Below are 18,558 nucleotides of genomic sequence, written 5' to 3'. Positions count from 1 at the left end.
CTGGAGCAGTGCTTGTAACATTATGTACTGTAAGTTGGCATTAATGCTGCTAAACAGCCAAAATAATTCTATACACTTTCTTCCGGGCAAAAAAGTGTTTTAATGTAATCAGATAAATACCCAAACTCAAATAAAATGGCCTGCATTTGTATAGCGCTTTTCTAGTCCCTAAGGACCCCAAAGCGCTTCACACTACATTCAGTCATTCACCCATTCACACACACATTCACACACTGGTGATGGCAAGCTACGTTGTAGCCACAGCTGCCCTGGGGCGCACTGACAGAGGTGAGGCTGCCGGACACTGGCGCCACCGGGCCCTCTGGCCACCACCAGTAGGCAAACATGGGGTTAGTATCTTGCCCAAGGATATTTGACATGCAGCCAGGAGGCAGCCTGGGATCGAACCACCGACCTTCTGATTAGTGGCTGACCTGCTCTGCCACCTGAGCTACAGCCACCCCAAAAATAAAACAATGCTATGACTTTTGTTTTTTTACATGAAAGCTGATTTTGCTCATAAATGGATTCTGGTAATGCGTGTTGATTGGTCAGTTAAGGATTTGTGATAAAGTGCCCTTTCTTGATGGTACCAAGTTCCAGGTAAAAATTAATTTGCTTCTTAAGTTAAACTAGAAACTGTATGCTTGTGTAAGAAACCGTTTATTGTTGTGATTGAAAGTAACTGCTGTCAGAGAAAATCAAAAATACCTAGACCATGGAGCCCCCAATCTCATTCGCTGTCTCATTTAAAACTTTTGTTGATGAAATTTCACAGATTCGCTCTGATTCCTTTTAAAAACAATTGTTTAAAATATAAAACTTCATTCAGTTGTTAGAATGATGCAGATTACGTTTTTATATTGCTGGAATCTCCCATAATATTGAGAACGTCTACTAGACTGCACCATAAGGTTCTCTTTCTTGGCTTGAAGGACGTCAAATCTTAATCTCTAAATATGGTTTACTTAACACACATTTGTGGGTCTCACTGTCACATCCGATCCACGATGAACAACCCACCATTTGGGATTCTAGGTCTTAGTCCATTTGGGATGAAAGGGCTTGGATGAAAACTAGAAAACTAGCAGACACTTGTCTGCCGTCTTCTACCACCAGCACTGGCGGATTCTATCACTAAGTCATGTGATTTACTCCCAACTGCCGTACTTTCTTTCAAATCTCCTTTCATCTCCATCTCAGTGATGACAAGAACCACTATTACCTCTTAAAGAGATAGTATTATACAAGAGCACAAGCAGTGATTTGAAGAGATCCTAAATACGTAGTGTAAACATCTGCATGCCATTTGTAAGCTTATGTCTTTAAATGTCCCATCATCCTGTCTAAAAGTCACATTTAATGAAGTGAGCCACAGGCAACGCAATGCACAAGCAACTAAAAGCATCTCCAAAGCTTTTTGCTTGGGATTTTTCAGCACTGACCATTTGTTTAATTGTATAATTGAAATACAGTACAGAAAAGTATCCCACCTTAGGTCTCGCATGGGCAGAAAAGTGCACAGCACAGCAGTTTGACTGGATTTGGGATGCAGTGAGGTGCGTGAGTTGATGTTAGATGTAGACGTCCAACGTTGTTGGCCTAATTATCTAATAAAAGGGGCATAAATGCTTTGAAGTCCTAAGTGCAGTTGTCAGTTTCTTTGAAGGCAAATAGTAATTGTCATGTACACTACCTCACAGATCAAATCTTCTACACATGTTTCCTCCTCCCTGAAGTCAAAGCATGCGCTGCCCCTGGTCCCCACACACACACACACACACACACACACACACACACACACACACACACACTCTCATGGAAACATACCACAACAACCTTTACAGCAACCTTGATCTGCTAGCTACACAGGAACTCCTGGATCCTTCTACCCTTTCATGCCCTGCTTCAGTCACCCACATCTGGAGTCAGTCAAAGTCTTGAGGTCCCCAGGGAAAGATTTTGGTGGCCCCCTAAAAAAAGAAAAGTCCTATTCTGTCACTTCCTTAAAGCCACAAGAGAATAAAAATGACCAGACACCCATCTTCAGAGATGCATGCACATGTCCTTAGAGCCCTTTAATGTTTAACTGAAAGCCAACAGCTAATCAGAAACTGGCATCTGTGCTCTTTGAGTGCATTTATATCATGTTTTTCAAAAGATGGTTGTGACAAACACCTGGATGGTGAAACTGCTTCACATTTAGTATCCACAGAAAATACTTTCAAAGATTACCATATTGTTTCCATATCTTCCATATGCACGCAACTGGATATATACGTCTGTGTAAAGAGGTGTGTCACAGGGAGCGCATTCTTCCTTTAAGTGCTGATAAAGGCAGGTTTTCCATAACATGATTAAGTCTCCTTCAGGCTACAGATCTCTTCTTCCCAGTCATTTGAATAGTGAGCCGGCCCCTGTAGATGTTATCCCCCCCGAAGTTCAAACTCATGTTAAATGACTTCCTTCTTCCGGTGCAATCTTTTTGACTATGGTGTTGAAAACCAGGTGACTTGCCTTCAGGCGAGGCTTTATAAAGTCACATCCTGCATGCTGGATGAGATCCTGTAGTGTAGCCTGGGTGTCTCAGACTTATGTCTAAGAGGTTTAACAGTTCGTGCCTCAGAGATTAGTTAGTGCTTACAATCAGGAAGATTCCCGCTCAAACTGTATGTTTCAAGCCAGTTTAGCAGCTACTTACTCCCCTTAAAGATGCAGTACTAGAAATGAAAGCTTCACGCAGAATGCTTAAATGAATACATAACTTTATTTAAATAAATGCTTTGTCATAACAAAAACAGACAAAGGTTAAAAGAGTACATAAATTACAAGTTGAATAAATATTACACAGTGATATTCACTTTAATAATTTGAGCTTTTTTGTCTTTTTTTTCTTATTTGTCTTATGTAGCTCCAAATACTGACCATTTTATTTCCTGCTATCCTCCTGCCACCGATGGGTCGATTTCACAAGCCAGTGAACACCAAATTACGAAACCCAATTGTATCGTCGCATTACATCCAAAAAGTGTTATGTATTCAGAAATAAAAGCTGTACTGTAGTTACTGTACTACTGAAGTATGTGAATTGAAATTCAAACCAAGTAGGAGATATGAAACCTGAGGAAGCTGCTACTCGCAAACAGGAATCCTGAATTCCAACCTGCAATTGAAATGAAAGAGATAACTGGAACGCTGATATTTGCCAAGTTCCAATTTCAGATATTTAAACTGATTGCAGTATTTCATTCCTCGGATTTCCACGACTCCCAGTTATTGTCCTGCTAACTGTATCTAATGTCATGCAATTGGTGACCCCACATCGGGGAAGTGGCTAGGCCCTGATCATGACCACTGCCCATGGCGCTCGCTCTCCCTCTTCTCTGTCTCCTCTGTCTCTATCTCAGCTGTCATCTCTGTGCAATAGGCCATGAAAACATCTCTAGCTGTGTTACTTTCAATCTACTTTTCCCTAAAAGATGCTGCTGTATTGGAGGTCCCAGGCATGGGCTTCACAGCCCCTGTCAACAAATATTACCTCAAAGCACCACCTCTGAAAGGTAAGCACAAGATAACACAACATTTAGCTTTTTTTACTTTTTGTTGTTCTTGCTGTTAAACTAACTTCATGATACCACATCTCAGGATGTTGCCGTGTGTCAATATCAATAGTGAGTAACTGAAATAAGTGCAAGCTGCTTATTTTCGAAAGTGGTAGCGGGGATTTGGTGTTGGAAGTGGGGCAAGGAGCCTTGACAATGTATTCCCAACTGGAAGCCATTTAGGATGCACACATCTGCAGAAGCATTAAAAAAAGCCCTAAAACACGATTTACCTCCGAACATCCTTTGGCTTCCCCTCTCTGGCAATCATATACATTGGCATTCACATGAAGAAGCATGAATCTTAGCTTATTGGTTGTCAAAGAGAAGAAGGAGGTTTAACGGACTGCAGTTCCTCACACATCATTTTTGTCCAGAACTACCCCCAGGCGGAGATTACAAATGGATTTGCAACATATTATCGACACCATTTCAAAGGACCTACCACATTCACTGTTCTTCTCTTAATCAGAACCTCTATTGTCATATCAAGTATCTGAAAATTGCCCCGCATGATATCCATGTCACTTTCACGTCAGTATTTAAATGTCTTTGCATATAGGAAGGCACTGTGACTTGCACACAGAGAGAGCGACTCTATTAAAGACCCTGTTATAACCTGTAACCTTTTTGTTTGGATCATGCCCCACTCAGATAAAGGTAGATAACCTCCGCATGGAGGCGTGTAAGCAGAAGGATTTCAGATTGTTAGCTTTTTTGACTTCCCTGTAGTTGACCTACAAGAATCCTTTGAAATTCTTTACAGGCTATTTTTCCCCCCAAGCACAATTACATTGTTCTCATACTTTGTTTCTACAGGAAAAACAAACATTCAGTAACTATATTTAAAAGTAATGTAATACACCATGGTTACACTGTAGTAGCAGTACTGAGGGGGAACCACTTGATAAAGAAACATGGCTCAAAAGTGGGTGGTCTTTACTTCACTGAAGGCAAAGAAAACAGCACAAACAAAACCATACAAAACTACACTTCACACAAATGGATCAGAGAAGCGGCCGGCCCGACTGGGAAGCTGGATTGCATGCACTCATGATCGGAGTCAGACTTGAGTCAGACTTAAGCTGAAAACGTTTAGTTCACCAGTAGAGCCAGCGGTGCTCTCTAAGCTCTGTGTCGCCCTGCATGGCAATGTCTGTTCAAATAGGCACAGTTGGCATATCAGGCTAGCTACATTGTCAAAGAGCCACATACATAGATTCATCTGTGATGGTCTACTTGCTTTTTTTTGTTTTTGTTTTTTTACGCTTTTACATTAAGAGAAGGCCAGTCCCGATACCACTTCAAGCTCTAGCAATACTTGTGACAAAATCAGAAAAAAAAACCAAAAAGAAAAAGGAAAAAAAAGGACATTCTTTTTTGTAATAGGCTCACTCCGTCATATACCAACATACATACCACACATTCAAACTGTACACATGCACGCGTCCATGCACGCATCATTTTGTGATTTTTTTTTTTACACATATCCAAGCAGGTTCCCCTATTCATAAGTGCTCTGACAGAACCCAGATAGAGTCAACTGTTACAGCATATCCCTATCTCTTCTTTGTTTTTTTCTTTTGGAGAACAGATAAAAACAAATTACTCTGGCCAATCGTCAGCTCCACAGTGGCATCATGTTCCATGGCCTAAAACTGATCTGTTTTCAATCAATAAGCCTGATGCTGTTTCTCTCTTTTTCTTCTTTACAATTGTTTTAATTTCACCTCACACAAACCCACAGCTTCTATAAAAATATATCCATTAGTTGCATATATTTTCATGGATCTGCAGCCAAGGGACCAGGCTCATAGAAGGGCGGTCCCGTGATCATAATAGTCAAAGGATCTAGTAAATCTTCTGGGACTTTCACCCTCATTTAGAGAAGAGTGCTTGGTCAACTGAAAAGAAAGGAAAAAAAATACAGGTGTCTTTTTTCAGCCTGTTGTTTTGCGATTGGATTTTTTTTTCTTCTTTTTTTAAGTTGAAAAAACAAATCTTGAAGTGAACGTAGGGCGGAGCATACAGGTGTGATTCAGAGAGGAGGCGTGGGCCCTGGGTCACGTGGTGGTTAAGGGTTGGGGGATGGGGGAGGTCAAAATGGCCCTCCCAGTTTCACTCATTGTTATTGCTGCTGCTCTCCAGGTCTTTACACTGAATATCACCTCCGCTGTAGTCTGTGCCGGGGAGCTGAACACCGTACTTGTCAACACACCAGCAGATGCCTCGTTTGCGGCCACGAGATGGCTTGCACTGTGGAGAAGAAAACAGTGAGTTAATCCAGCAAGGTCCCATGTTAAAAGGCCTACATTTAAATGAGCTATTTTCCAACTATGTGATAACCACAAAGTGTGGATTTTTCTTAGTAACTCTGAATTATGGGGGAGAATTATATTTTAGCAAGGATAAACTGCATTTTTAGAGCTAGGGCTGCCTTGAGTTATTGGTGAATGATAGTTAGCTCTCTGCTAGCTTCCAGCACTGCTAATTGGAGTCACTGTATTTGACTTCTTTGGTTTAGGATGTTCATGTCCTTTGGAGCATTTTTGATGTTGTTTCATTTGAGAGGTCTGTGCACTGCTTTTTGTAAGTGAACTATTTGTTAGTTATTTAGCTCTAATTAACAGACATCTGTGTCTGTGTGGTAGAATGATGCAGTATTTGGAGGCAGCTTGCTAACCTGAACTTACCACTATCATCATAACAATGTTTATTTGCATTTCCTGGAGTGAATTCTCAAAGGGCTAAAGCTAACAGCTAGCAAGCAAGTCCACTGATTGCTGTCATTCCACTGAAATAACTATGTTTAATAACAATGAAATTATGCAGTTTATTGTTATGTTGGTCAAATGCTTGCTCAAAGGGTGGTGTGAGGCTATATAAGGTTTAAAGAATCAAGGCTCACCTGTTTGCGTTTGAAGAATCCTTTTCTGTCACAGTTGGGAAGGTACAAAGACAGCGCCATTACACGAGAAGTATCCTTCATTCCCTGAATGATCCCGTCCAGTTTTCTCCTGCATGGACCCTTTAGAGAAATGCAGCACAGGATTATTAACCAAACAACTACCAGTTGTATACTGAGATATACACCGCAAAAACCACATGAAACTTTGCACATGGAATACTTACAAATTCAGGCTCATGCTTGTCAATGGGCAGAGGAGAGTAATCAATGGTTGAGCCAATGATGCGCTGCTTGCCTTGCTTCCTCTTCTGCTCCTTGCGCACTGCAAGGACTTTTTTGCTGTTCACAATCTCTTTGGGATAGAGTGGTGGTGGTCTAACCCCGCCTGTACTCTGTGTGGTTCTGGTGTCCTCGTGTTCTCGGGACTCGCGATCTGCACCACAAAAAACAGCAACAACAGAAAGAGGTTACTTTTTTTTCAAATTACATTTTTATGCGCATCCAGCAAGTGTAACTGGAATTCTCTTAAGTTAAAGTGCCTTGATGCATGCTCAATCATTCAGGTAAGGAAATCCCAAAAAGCTGATTCTGTTCATCTGGACGTAGCATAATGTGCTCGTCTCTTACGTTAAAGTTCAGAGAAGTAAGAAAATTTTGGGAGCCCAGTGGTAGCATTATTATTACTGGATTTTTTAGTTAAAGAATCAGAGAAATCTATTTTTAAATATAAAAATAAACTATTTTAAATGCCTAATTTAGCTTTTATATGCTATACACAGTGAGCAAGAGAAAGAGAAGCAACTAAGTGTCAAACAAAGTTCCTTCTCACTTTTATCTCGTACTCATTTCTCATATCATTTCATGGTAGTTGTTTTGACTGGAACTTTAAACATTTCTGTGAAGGTAATGTCCTATCAAATGACATTAATAACATATTAATGTACAATATTAACAGTGACATGAGATTTGTTTTTGCAATGTTTAACAAACGGAAAAAAAATCTTAGTTTAGGATGTTATTTTGCATTATTGTATAGTCATCTGCATAAATGATAAATCATGCCTGTCAGTCCTTTCCACATACAAACAATAACAGGTGGGTGCTTTTCCAAGGCTTTGTGCCAACTGTTGTTTAACATTTGTGTAGGGAGGAGAGAAGGCTGCAGCTCTGGCCAACAGCTGATGAACTCCTACTGGTAAGAGCTTAGTTTTAAATCATCTTTTCTCACCCAACCCCACTTATCAAAGGCCCTTTGCTCTATTTATAACTGGAAAAGTTTGAAATCCTGCATTCATGTTTGAGCTCAGGGCTATCTGTGAGGGAAAAAGACACAAAATATGTAGAAAAATATGCACAACATTTTTGCTCAACAGTCTACCAACAACACATCCTCTCATAAGTTTAAAAGTGAGACATGCCGGTCTTCACACATGAATCCAGACACACTGATATTTATGAGCATAAAGAGCTCTACTAATTGGGAAGCCTGGATCACGTGTTGCATGGAAAAAACTGCTAACATGTTATCTGGGCTAAACTGCAACCGGGCCTGAGGCCCCTGTGTGTAGTAACTTTATAGCGACGTGTCCCACATTAAACTGATTCAAATGTCAAGCTCAGGAAAATCCAGTTGCACCACGGAATCATATAAATGCTTGTACATTTGTGTCACACTGTATGCACTCCTTAGATGTAATTCCAGCTCCCCCAGGGGGCACTGTAGTCTCAGAGATCTGAAAGTCCCTTCTGACAGGATATTTACAGGTTGAGGTCCTTTATCCTTAACCCAAACCCTCCCCTCCCCCTATTCCTATCTTTGGGGCTCAGCCTCTTAAGCCTGGACCCCCAGCCAGAGGTTCTTTGAGGCCACAGAAACAAGCCTTCCACTTCCCCCCTCTTGGCTTAGCTGTACCATAAGTACTGAGTTATTGTGGGGACTTTGCCAGGCCCCAAATGGCTGAAGCCATGGTGCCAGTGGATGACCCTGGTTATATTTATCTGACAAGGAAACCCGCCGTGGTGCACGAGGCCAGGCGCACTGAACCAAAGAGGAATGTTGGCTGCAAACTATATGGCCAACTGCTGCTGGAAGACAAATCAACTTCCATACATGAATATGTTACTTATGAATATAACAATATGTTAGAAATGTGACAAGTTGCATGACTCTGACTGGCCTCTTGGTAGAGAGCCAGCCTGGAGAAAGGCGCTGAGACGTAACAAGGATACGAGCTCAGAGAAACTGATGTTCAAAGAGCCTGACACAGCATGAGTGTCTGGGAGTCTTTGGGAGGGGAGGGGGAGGTGGGGGCTGGAGGCAGGGTGATTACCAGAATTGGGTCTTTGGCTTCTGCGCTGCACTGCCGTCTCTTTGAAATTAATCTCGCAACCCATGACTTGGCAGGCCTCAGTTTGTGTTTAGATATGTCCTTGTGTCTCCCCGCTCAGACTAAGGGGCTATTGCGTGCTATAAATAAACACGTCAAACAAGCATTCTCATGTACACCGTGCATGTGACCACTTTGGAAAACCTTTTTATTTCTGCTGTACAGTCTAATACTTTCTCAGGGCGCTTGATTAAAATGCCACATATCTGGCAATAAAATATCCTGGTGAAAATAAACGTTCTCTGTCGGTCGCTTTGAGAACATGCCTGTCTGGAGAGAATACGGTTAACAATGCGGGACAGATGAAGGTTTCCAAAAAATTCATGCAGCTTTCGAAAAGACAATGGTGCCTGACTTCCATGCTTGCGCTGAAAAAAAAAAAAATCACAAAAATCACAAAAATTCATCTTTTCTGATGTGGCCTCTTAGGCTCTGCCACAAAAACTCAGTTTTTCCATGCTAAGGGTACCCAGCTTGTAAAGGAGTCTTAGAGGGTCTGTGTTTAACTCCTGAAACTCGGCCAAGATGCTGGACGGGGGCCAAGTGAGCCAAGTCATGTGCATCTCTTCCATTCAGCCGAGCCCAAAGCCGTGCTGCTATCGCTTCTCCCTCTGCTCGAGCTAAAGATTTCATTAGGGCAAGAGGAGTGGAGTAGCCAAAGGAGGTGCACCTGATACTCCTCTGTTTAAAAATTAACATCTGCACACAATTATGCTTCATGAATATCCCAAGTTTCTTATGGGCACAAGTCCAAGAATGAAAGATAAGCTGCCCCTTCTTTTGATTTTTCTCTCCACTGGGTCTTTAAGACTGTAACAACATCGTTTAGAGAAAAAAACAAAACAGGACAATGGATTCTCCCACCTTCCATTGGATTTCCCAACATTACACCACGTTTGTTACGTCTTGCCTTTGATAACGTCAGTCTGTGCCCTGCATCTGAAATTACATCTTTACAAGATGTAAGAGAGCGGTGAATAGAGGTGCTGTTTAATCTCATCTGGGGGTAGGACAAGATAATTGTGGGGATAAATGAGCCTAAGGGCATCTGTTATATAAAGCACAACGTTAGTAAGCCATCCCTCTGTGTCACACTGCCTCCGCTACTTAATATTTGAAAGCAAGGGCACGGCCCAATAACCCTGCAGTTTCTAGAGCAGCAAAGGAGGTGTGAACAAGCCAAGAGGGATTGTGGGAGTCGCTAAGGAGTGTGTGCAGCAGCATAAAAGTTATCTGATGAGAAAAGGAAATGGGTCCAAATTATGGCAACGTTGCCAGTTGCAGAGCTCTTTTATGGCAAAAGAGTTTTCAGATAAAATGAAGAGTTTGTTTCAGTGGCAAAAAGTAATGAAATGGCACGAACAGCCATTTGAGTTTTCATTAAGAGATTTTGATCCAAACAGGCCAACAAGATACATCCTCTGCACATTACATGACAGATGCGCAGTGGTTTCCTGAGAAGGATTAAGAGACCGATGACTGAAAAAGGCTCACTTCCAAACCAGCTGGAACAGTGAGAAAATCTGGACTTTATCAAATATTCTGTCCAGGTTTTTTTTTTTTTTTTTTTTTTTTTTACCACAAGTGCAAGTGAATTATGTTTTGACCTGCATGTCCTGTTGTTTCACTGGGATTTCTGTTGTTCGGCCTTGTGCACGCTCTCAATCAGCTTCTGAATATGCAGGAAATAACACTTCCCATGGTATTGTGCACGCAGAATATGTTCATTGCAATCAAAAAGTTTCCTGCTTTTCTGAATGCATGGTATAAATAGCAGCAAGAACAATTCAAGGATTATAAATTGCAAAACAGGGCCTATGAGAGGATGCAAAAGCTTTCAAAGAAGGAAATGCTGCTATAGGTAAGCAAACTTCCTGACCTGTTTACAGTTTCCGTGATGCTAAACGTTCAGTTTTATGTTGCAGAGCGTTCGAAAAGTAAATTATTAGAGTAAGGCGCATGGCTGCTCTACTCTACATTGCTAATTTTGGTCTGAGGTCTCATCCCATATCTGAATTTGGTTTTCAACAAGCCACATGGACAGACGCAACCTCTTTTTGGGTCACCATTACCACAACACAATTGCTGGGTGTGACGACGTTCTGACTCCCCAGTGGCAGAAGAAGCTATTTTGGCGAGCATCAAGCGCTGTAGAGTGGATGTACTGTATAGGGAGAACGAGGGGAGGAAAAGAAGTCCACAGTGGATGAGAAGCTAGCTGCTTCTTCAAATCAAAACTGAGAATCAGTCTTCGTACAGTTTAAAGAAATCACTACATGGCCGTTTAGGAGAATGGAGCCAAACTTTTTAGAAGTTTGTTGTACTGCTCACTTTAAATAGTCCTCTATAAGGACAATAATATAATTATTGGTCTAGAATGTAACCAGGTTGGAGTGGAGTGAGATTACAATATCCAGATCAGGCCTAAACACATGTGACATCATCATAAAATCCTGCACTACAGTGAGAGTTGATTTCTTTCACAACTGTTGCCACCGGCAGATTAGGTGTCAGTGACCGGTAAGCTGTACAAATACCACTGTAAAATTTTATTGGAAGAATTCAAGCAAGCATGCCAAAGAGGGTATTTGCTTGCCAGCAACAACTCCAGTGGTGTTGACTCTCATTCTGTACCTGGAAAAAAAAAACTCAGTAGTATCAGTGTCTCATCCGAGAAATCACTTCGCTATCTTTTGCCACGAATTGCAAGCTTTTCAAGTGGTCATGTGATATCTTTGGAAAACGATCTTTCCAATAACTCTGCCTAGCACCTGCAGCACACGAGCTGCAGCATGGTAAGCTTTCACTGCACTGTCTCAGATGTTCAAGGTGAGATGGATGGAGAGCCGCATACAGTCTTTCCTTTGCCTGTCATGAAGCTGTGAGGCAGCTGGAGTCACTCGTGACCGGAGATATATCTAACGTGGCATGCCTTTATGCAACGTACATATTAGACAGAGTACGGTGGCTGGTTGTCTACAGTTGGAGAGAGTCAGCGTTTGCATCATTTTCTCAGCTACAGCCGAATAACCCGCCGTGCCAGGGACGATGTGAACGTGGAAAAAGCAGATGGTAATGCTCATGAATTGAATAGCATTCTAAAATTATGCGACAACAAGTGTCACCGAGGCTGAAACTGTCTGGCAGCGGCTGAAAACTGCATCTACACACACATTAAGGACCCGGGCAAATGTAAAAGTATTAAAGTTGTCAGTAAAGGCAGCAGGTTTTCTGTTGCTAGGCTAATAAGGAGCATAGTATTTCTGTCCATGTGTAAGAAGAGTATTCTGGTTTTGGAACCACTCCCTAATCATCTTTTGTTTCTTGGCAAAGAGCAATCTGTTAAAACATAAGGCCTTTTCAGAAGCTTGAAGGACGGGAGGCGTGCTGCCATGAAGTCATATCTGTTGGCAAGCTTTCTGGGGTCTGATTCACTCACAGGGGGCTAACAAAGTCTAAGTGCCCCGGGAGCACATACCACCTCCTGTGCCTTACAATCCAAGCCACTCCTGGGATCACAGTGCAAGAGCAAAACATGAATTAATGCACTGCTGGGACATGAACCCAGATGCAGAGTGATGGCCAGGATTCTTGTTCTTTAAAAGGGAGGGGGGAGTGGGGGACTAGAGGATAGCAAAGATTCCTCCTCGCCATTGTTTGACTGTCCCAGTCAGTATTTAGTGGGCCGCAGCTCTCGTGGCCTCACGAGTGCGGTGGACACTTGAGCTCCTCCTCTCTGTGTCTCTGTGTTTGCCTTGCTCAGCTGGTACAGCGCGCAGACAGCTGCAACCCCACACGACAGGAAACCAGAAGCTCACCTCATGAGCTCCCGTCCGCAGAGCTGTTTGACAGAAGGTCCTTCAGAGGAAAGAGCGTGCCGGAGGCATTCTGCTGAATCATTGCGCTGTGACTGAGAGCCCTGCAATGAATGCACCGCCCGGGGCAGGAAAAGATGCTCCGGTTACCTCCGTGGACCAACACAGAAGCCAGGTTCTGCTTGTGTGTGTGTGTGTGTGCGTGCGTGTGTGTGTCGGCGCAAACCAAAGTGAGACAAAACTGCCTGAGGTGTCATCACATGCAATACACACCCAGAGACCCACACAGCCCCACCCAAGTATATGTGGCAGCAAATACACACAAACTTGGAAAACAAACACAAAAGACTACATCATTTCACATACTGACTGAAGCTTTACCAAACCTGTGATTGCCTGAGTGTTTTGTAACGGCAGTCATAGCTGGACCCATAGAAGAGAGATGAGGGGTTGCTCACAGGGTGGACATAACCTCATGACTCCATCAATAGTATAAATGAGCCCAGTCGAAGCCTATTTTACAGAGTGAGGCTTGTAGCCAAAACCTTTGTGGTTTCCACCTACTTATCTAGTTGTTGACAAGCTGCTAAAACTCTGAGTGAAGGTGGACCTGTCTGCTTCCCTCAGAAATATCTTAAATCATTCAAGACTGTTGGCCCAGCTCTCCTTCTCCCTCTCTCTCTCTCTCTTTCTGTCTATATCGGTCTTTCTCTCTTTTCTCTCACGCACACAGATTTAGTGGTAATCCGACTCGAAACACCACCCATAGGGATAGCCTGCAGCCCCAAATCTGCCTAAATTCTGCTTTAAAGAGATCCAAAGTTTATAGAGTGGCAGCTCATTTTGTCTCATACAGTAGAAGCCTTCGATCGATTTCACAGTTTAAGCAGTTGGACGGGAAAGGCGAAAAACAGAGAACAGCTCTGGCGTGTGGATGGAAAATCGAGGGCTTTGACAGACACTTGTTAGAGCTGGATGTTAAAGGAGGCTGAAGCATGAACCCTATTTTCATCTGAATATTACTTGCATAGAATAAACCAACATTCAGTCCACGGCCACCTTTCGTGCTTGCGTCAAGAGACGCGTAAAACTGTTTCAAAAAGACTGTAAACCTGTAAATATTTTAAAGCGGGGACTGTCTGGATCATTGTCAACCACTTTCGGGTTTCGCTAAACCGCAGTCTGACAGCCACTGCCCCGTACTGCAGGCGCAGCTCAGCCGGGACACGCCATGTGCGTTCACCACAGCTAAGAGTCGATCCCGCAGCAGATTAACCGGCACCGGGCGACACGAGCGGAGTGTTTGTTCACGCCGTGTTATTATTGTGGAGATTCAGACCTTTAAAACTTCTGTGCTACAGCTAGATGCTCAGCCTGACACCAGAAGGAGCATGTGTGATCTGCGCAGAGAGACGGAATGAGCTCCTACAGTCAGTTGATTCAAAGCGGTGGATAAAAGTTAATCAGATGCCACCTCAAACCATATGTCAAACAAACGCGCCGGTACCGGCTGCTCGCGCTCCAGGGCTCTGCGCTTCTTTTGCATGGCAGAGAACTATTTCGGGTGGTCTAAGTGAGGAGGGAAGAACTTGGGAAAAGGGGTTGAATTTCATTTAAGAGGGAGATTTTGCATTTAATAAAACAGAGCAGGCTACTGTGCTGCCTTTTGGTTGGTCCCTCAGGCTGCAGGAGCCTTTCTCAGAGTAACACACGCTGGATCCCGGCGTGGGACAAGATGTCAACAAACACTGATAAACAGAGGAGAGAGAACACCCAGGGGGTCCCGATGCAGACGAGAAGTTACATTTCTCACACATTTTAAACCCATGTTCGCTCTCAAGCATGCATTCAGTCACCCAGCAGTGAGCGTCTTACCTATGGGCGGGTGGGCAGGTTTGTATCCTTTCTCGTTGGTGCACAGTCCCCTGCCGTGGAGAAGGGCGTGCAGGGGTTTCTCCTCCCCGCTCCTCGGCAGGCAGCGGAGGCCCTGGGCGCACGTCCCGGTGTAAACGCCGCACGCCTGTCCCTCAGACAGTGCGCACGTTAGGCAGCAGCCGCAGCCCGGCTCCTTGACCAGCTGGCAGCCGACCGGCACCGGAGGACACATGGACAGCGCCTTCTGGTCACAGGGCTCGCACGGAACGTATGAGCCCAAGCACCCGGACAGCCCCAAGATAAATGTCACCAGGAGGCAAAAACTCAGAAACATTGTTCGCGTTCTCTTCAGCTATAGCTTAACCTCAATGCGAAGAGGAGGGGAAAAGTAGCTTGGTCTAATGAACACAATGCCTCAGTCAGATAATCCGATTTTTACAGTTAAAGCCAAGAGTCTTTATCCAAGAGTGTTGCTATCTATAAAAAACATTAATGGTAAGGTTTTTTCTGTGAACGCTGCAGAAGGACTTTAAAGGACCAATTAAAAGTACGTGCGCTATTTCCCCCCCCCCGAAATGTTGTCCTCTGCTGGAGCAAAGCAATTCTGCGCACAAAATCTCTTCCCCCGTCTGTTTGGACTCCGGTACTTTCTCCACCACAAGTTTCTTGAGCAGACTGATCAACTTGAGAGCAGCCTTGCCTTTTAAAAAACAGCCCAAACCCCTAACTATGAATACGCTAAACAGCAGGGAGGGGAGGCGCACTTGTTCCGCAGTTTGGCACGCGGCCAAACTTTTTTTTTCAGGAGCAGGAGGATCGCTCTTTCACCCTGAAGGCTGAGCTGATGCCGAGGTGCAAGAGGCAAAAGGCAACAGCAGCCCTCATCAAAGCATTTCAGCTAGTCGAAACCTGTAGGCTTCTGTACTGCCTATAGATTTTTTTTTTTAAGTAGTTCACATTTGTATTCTGTAATAAATTCTCACACTAAAAAACGAAACAGGGAGACGGATATTTCAGCTGTTGATTCTCAGAAATAAACTCTGGGGAAAACCTCACACAAGATTTTTGGCGCCAAACAAAATGGGGGAAAATACGTTTTTACGCGCAAAAATAATCCATTCTAACTTGTGAACGTTTTATCCCGAAAACTTTTGTTCAAGCCTCAAGGAAACGTCGTTACCTTACGTTACATAACGATTCCCCGCGGTCATAAAAACGGGATCATCGGTAACCCCCTACTTGAGTCATAATGCTGTGTGTTTGCCACGGGGTTGGATGGAATATCGTCAATGCTGCGTTCAGGGTGGAAACCGGGGAAGGTGCGTGATATCATTACTTAGGGTTATAAAACGGTTGGAACGGTAACATTTAGAAGATTTGCCATTTTTCAATCCAGTTTTACCCCCCCCCCCGACACACACACACACACACACACACACACACACACACACACACACACACACACACACGTTTAGATATCACTCACAGGGATACCTGCTCCACTCTAAAGCCTGCACCTGTTGCTTCTACTGGGCACCATTTGTGTTAGAAATATAGCCAGAAGGGAAACCCACCAATGTGCTACCTCTCTCTCTCTCTCTCACACACACACACACACACACACACACACACACACACACACACACACACACACACACACACACACACACACGTGCGCGCACGCGCATAAGGAACCCAGAGTCATGTTTTCGAGAAAGAAGAGTCAGAGAGAGAAGGGGAAGATGTCACGAACTCTGGGTTTGAGGCTGACAACTGAAGTGTAGCCGCCTTCTATTATTTTATAGCCTGTATGCAGAACAGTGCCTGATTGCTTCAGCGTGTGTGTCTGTGTGTGCGTGTCTACCACATATGCACTCTCGATCACACACTCGGGGCTGTTATTCCCATCTCTGCAGCTTTTAGGACAGATTTTCTTTCTTTCTTCACTACCAGCAGAGAGTCAGGAAGCCGTGTCGATTTTCCTTCCCATATTCACTCACCGCTTGATAAACTGGCCCACAATCATTTCCTAAACGTGGCTATCGGTTTATCTCATCCTGCTCCTGCAGGCTGAGGATCCACGGAGGTGATTTGTTGTTTAGGTGTTGAACACTAGAAGGCGCTGTTAGCAGTCACAAACTCCACAGGAGCTCCCTGATAACGTTTGTGCTTTTGAAATCTCTATTTGCACATAACTGAAATCATGTCTTTGTTCCAAAGGCACAGAGTATGTGGTGCTATGGTATTAGTGCATATGAATCTAAAACAAAAAAGACTACATCAATATTTATTTGTAGCCAATTCTTAGAATTTGTGCCTGGATTACATAATCTCACTTGCATGAAGCTGGATCCACACAGGCACCTCGTTTTCTCTCTAATCGCTCTGGTACGTGTGATGTGTTTGCACCTCATAGTTAGTGTTGCACACGTTTAGTGTTTTCTTTGCTTCATTTCAGCCGTGATTGTTTCAAACTTGGTTTACAGAAGATGTTGAAAGCTTTCATAACCACTGTTTTCCCCCATGGCTTTTTCTCTGGTTTCCCTTACATGCCTCCATCAGTGTTATCGCCCTCACATCTCTTGCTTTCAACCATACACATCTGAAAACGGAGTGAGCTTTTTTTTCTGTCAGAGTTTGACACAAAGAAATAAAAGCGGGGCGGGGGGGGGGGGGGGGAGGTGGTCACAACGGACTCCAGAAGCCACAGAAAACTGCACAGGGTGAACTGTGATGGTTAAATGTCTCAGTAGTCAGCTCCAGGGCGAAGAGCTGCGGTGAGTCAGTGTTCCCTCCAAAACCAACAGGAGCGGCAAAACCCTGCAAGACATAAATCTGAGCTCCTTTAGTCAAACCAGAGCAGCGATAATGAGCCGGATTAAGATAGTAAAGCAGAGTGGATTAATGATGCATCCACTAAATCTCAGCTGGGCATGAGACGATGGATGAAGAGAGGATGACAAATTACAAAGAAAATATGCTCCCAAAACAAGCCCCAGTTAAGGCTGTACATTAACATATCATCACTGCCGAGGGGACACGATGTTCCTGTTCTTTTTTCCTTATTTTGCTCTCATTCTTTTCTCAATGCAAATCCGGGTTCCCCAAAGATCTGTTCATGCATCAATCCATCTGTTACTCCCTCTGTCCCACCCTCCTCCTCCCCATGCATCATTCTGACTTAAAGGAGCAATAACAAAGTTTGCACAAAGTGTGCAAACCCGTGACTAGATGTCTTCTTTGGGTGGTGGTGTGTTTTGAATGCCAGAGGACTCATCTGAGAGTTTCTCAGAGTGCATCTACACTGCTCAACTGCCAGCATTTTCTATTGCTCAGCACTGCAACTGCAGTCCAAGGGATCAAGCAGCATCTCAGAACATCTCAGCAACAGATGCTTAAAGCTCTGCTCTCACAATTATTTTTTTGTTCAGAGGCATTTCTGTTGGATCTCAAGTGAGCTTTAGGATTGATGAGTTAAAATTATACCCAACCCCCACCCCCATATTTTAAATAAGCATGTACTCATAAAGGTTGGTGTGTTTAATACATTTTCTTGGAGTCACTGAAATTGCTTTGAAAATCCTGCATGTGTTGCCATCTAGTGGTGGAATTATTCAAACCATAACTGTGATATGGTATTGTACAAAGCCACAGTTGAACTTTTTAGTTTCTTTCTAAGCACTTTAAGGATGCGGCATTCACACCTATGGCAGCTTCCTAATAACTAATTAACCTGACATGCATGTCTTTGGATTGCGGGAGGAAGCCGGACTACCTGGAAGAAAACCCACACAGGGAAATGGAAAAGGTGCAAACTGCACACAGAAAGAAACTAGAAGGTTGGAATCCAGATCTGTGCTTCTAACTAAGACATCACTGCGCAGATGATGGGCGTGACTGGACAACTTAAACCCACAGGGGTCAGTGCAACAACGATTCCAAACCTTTTAGTCTTTCTAGAACAATTTGCA

General features: G+C 43.5%; 1 protein-coding gene across 1 annotated transcript; it reads right to left on the bottom strand.

The window, feature by feature from the left end:
• Nucleotides 1–2,787: 2,787 nt before the first annotated feature.
• igfbp5b (insulin-like growth factor binding protein 5b) lies at nt 2,788–15,275 on the bottom strand. Its single transcript, XM_085373830.1, has 4 exons — nt 14,588–15,275; nt 6,735–6,943; nt 6,511–6,630; nt 2,788–5,858 (listed from the first exon to the last, which is right to left on the bottom strand). Exons 1-4 carry the CDS (start codon nt 14,919–14,921, stop codon nt 5,721–5,723), a joined length of 801 nt encoding a protein of 266 aa, XP_085229956.1. The 5' UTR covers nt 14,922–15,275; the 3' UTR covers nt 2,788–5,720.
• Between the last annotated feature and the right edge of the window lie 3,283 nt (nt 15,276–18,558).

This window comes from Diplotaxodon limnothrissa, linkage group LG16 (genome assembly GCF_057381915.1).
Source record: "Diplotaxodon limnothrissa isolate DT_005_m linkage group LG16, D_limnothrissa_male_GT1.1, whole genome shotgun sequence".
NCBI classification, from domain to species: Eukaryota; Metazoa; Chordata; class Actinopteri; order Cichliformes; family Cichlidae; genus Diplotaxodon; species Diplotaxodon limnothrissa.
The sequence above is the reverse complement of the archived record's forward strand: the minus strand, read 5'-3'. Positions and strand labels throughout refer to the sequence as shown.

Bases quoted from the DNA above. Each gene is read 5' to 3' on its own strand.
- igfbp5b (XM_085373830.1), bottom strand. From the start codon at position 14,921: ATGTTTCTGAGTTTTTGCCTCCTGGTGACATTTATCTTGGGGCTGTCC. The intron at 6,944-14,587 runs GTAAGACGCTCA...TTTGTGGTGCAG, and splicing joins ACCTGCCCACCCGCCCATAG to ATCGCGAGTCCCGAGAACAC. The intron at 6,631-6,734 runs GTAAGTATTCCA...ATTTCTCTAAAG, and splicing joins ACAAGCATGAGCCTGAATTT to GGTCCATGCAGGAGAAAACT.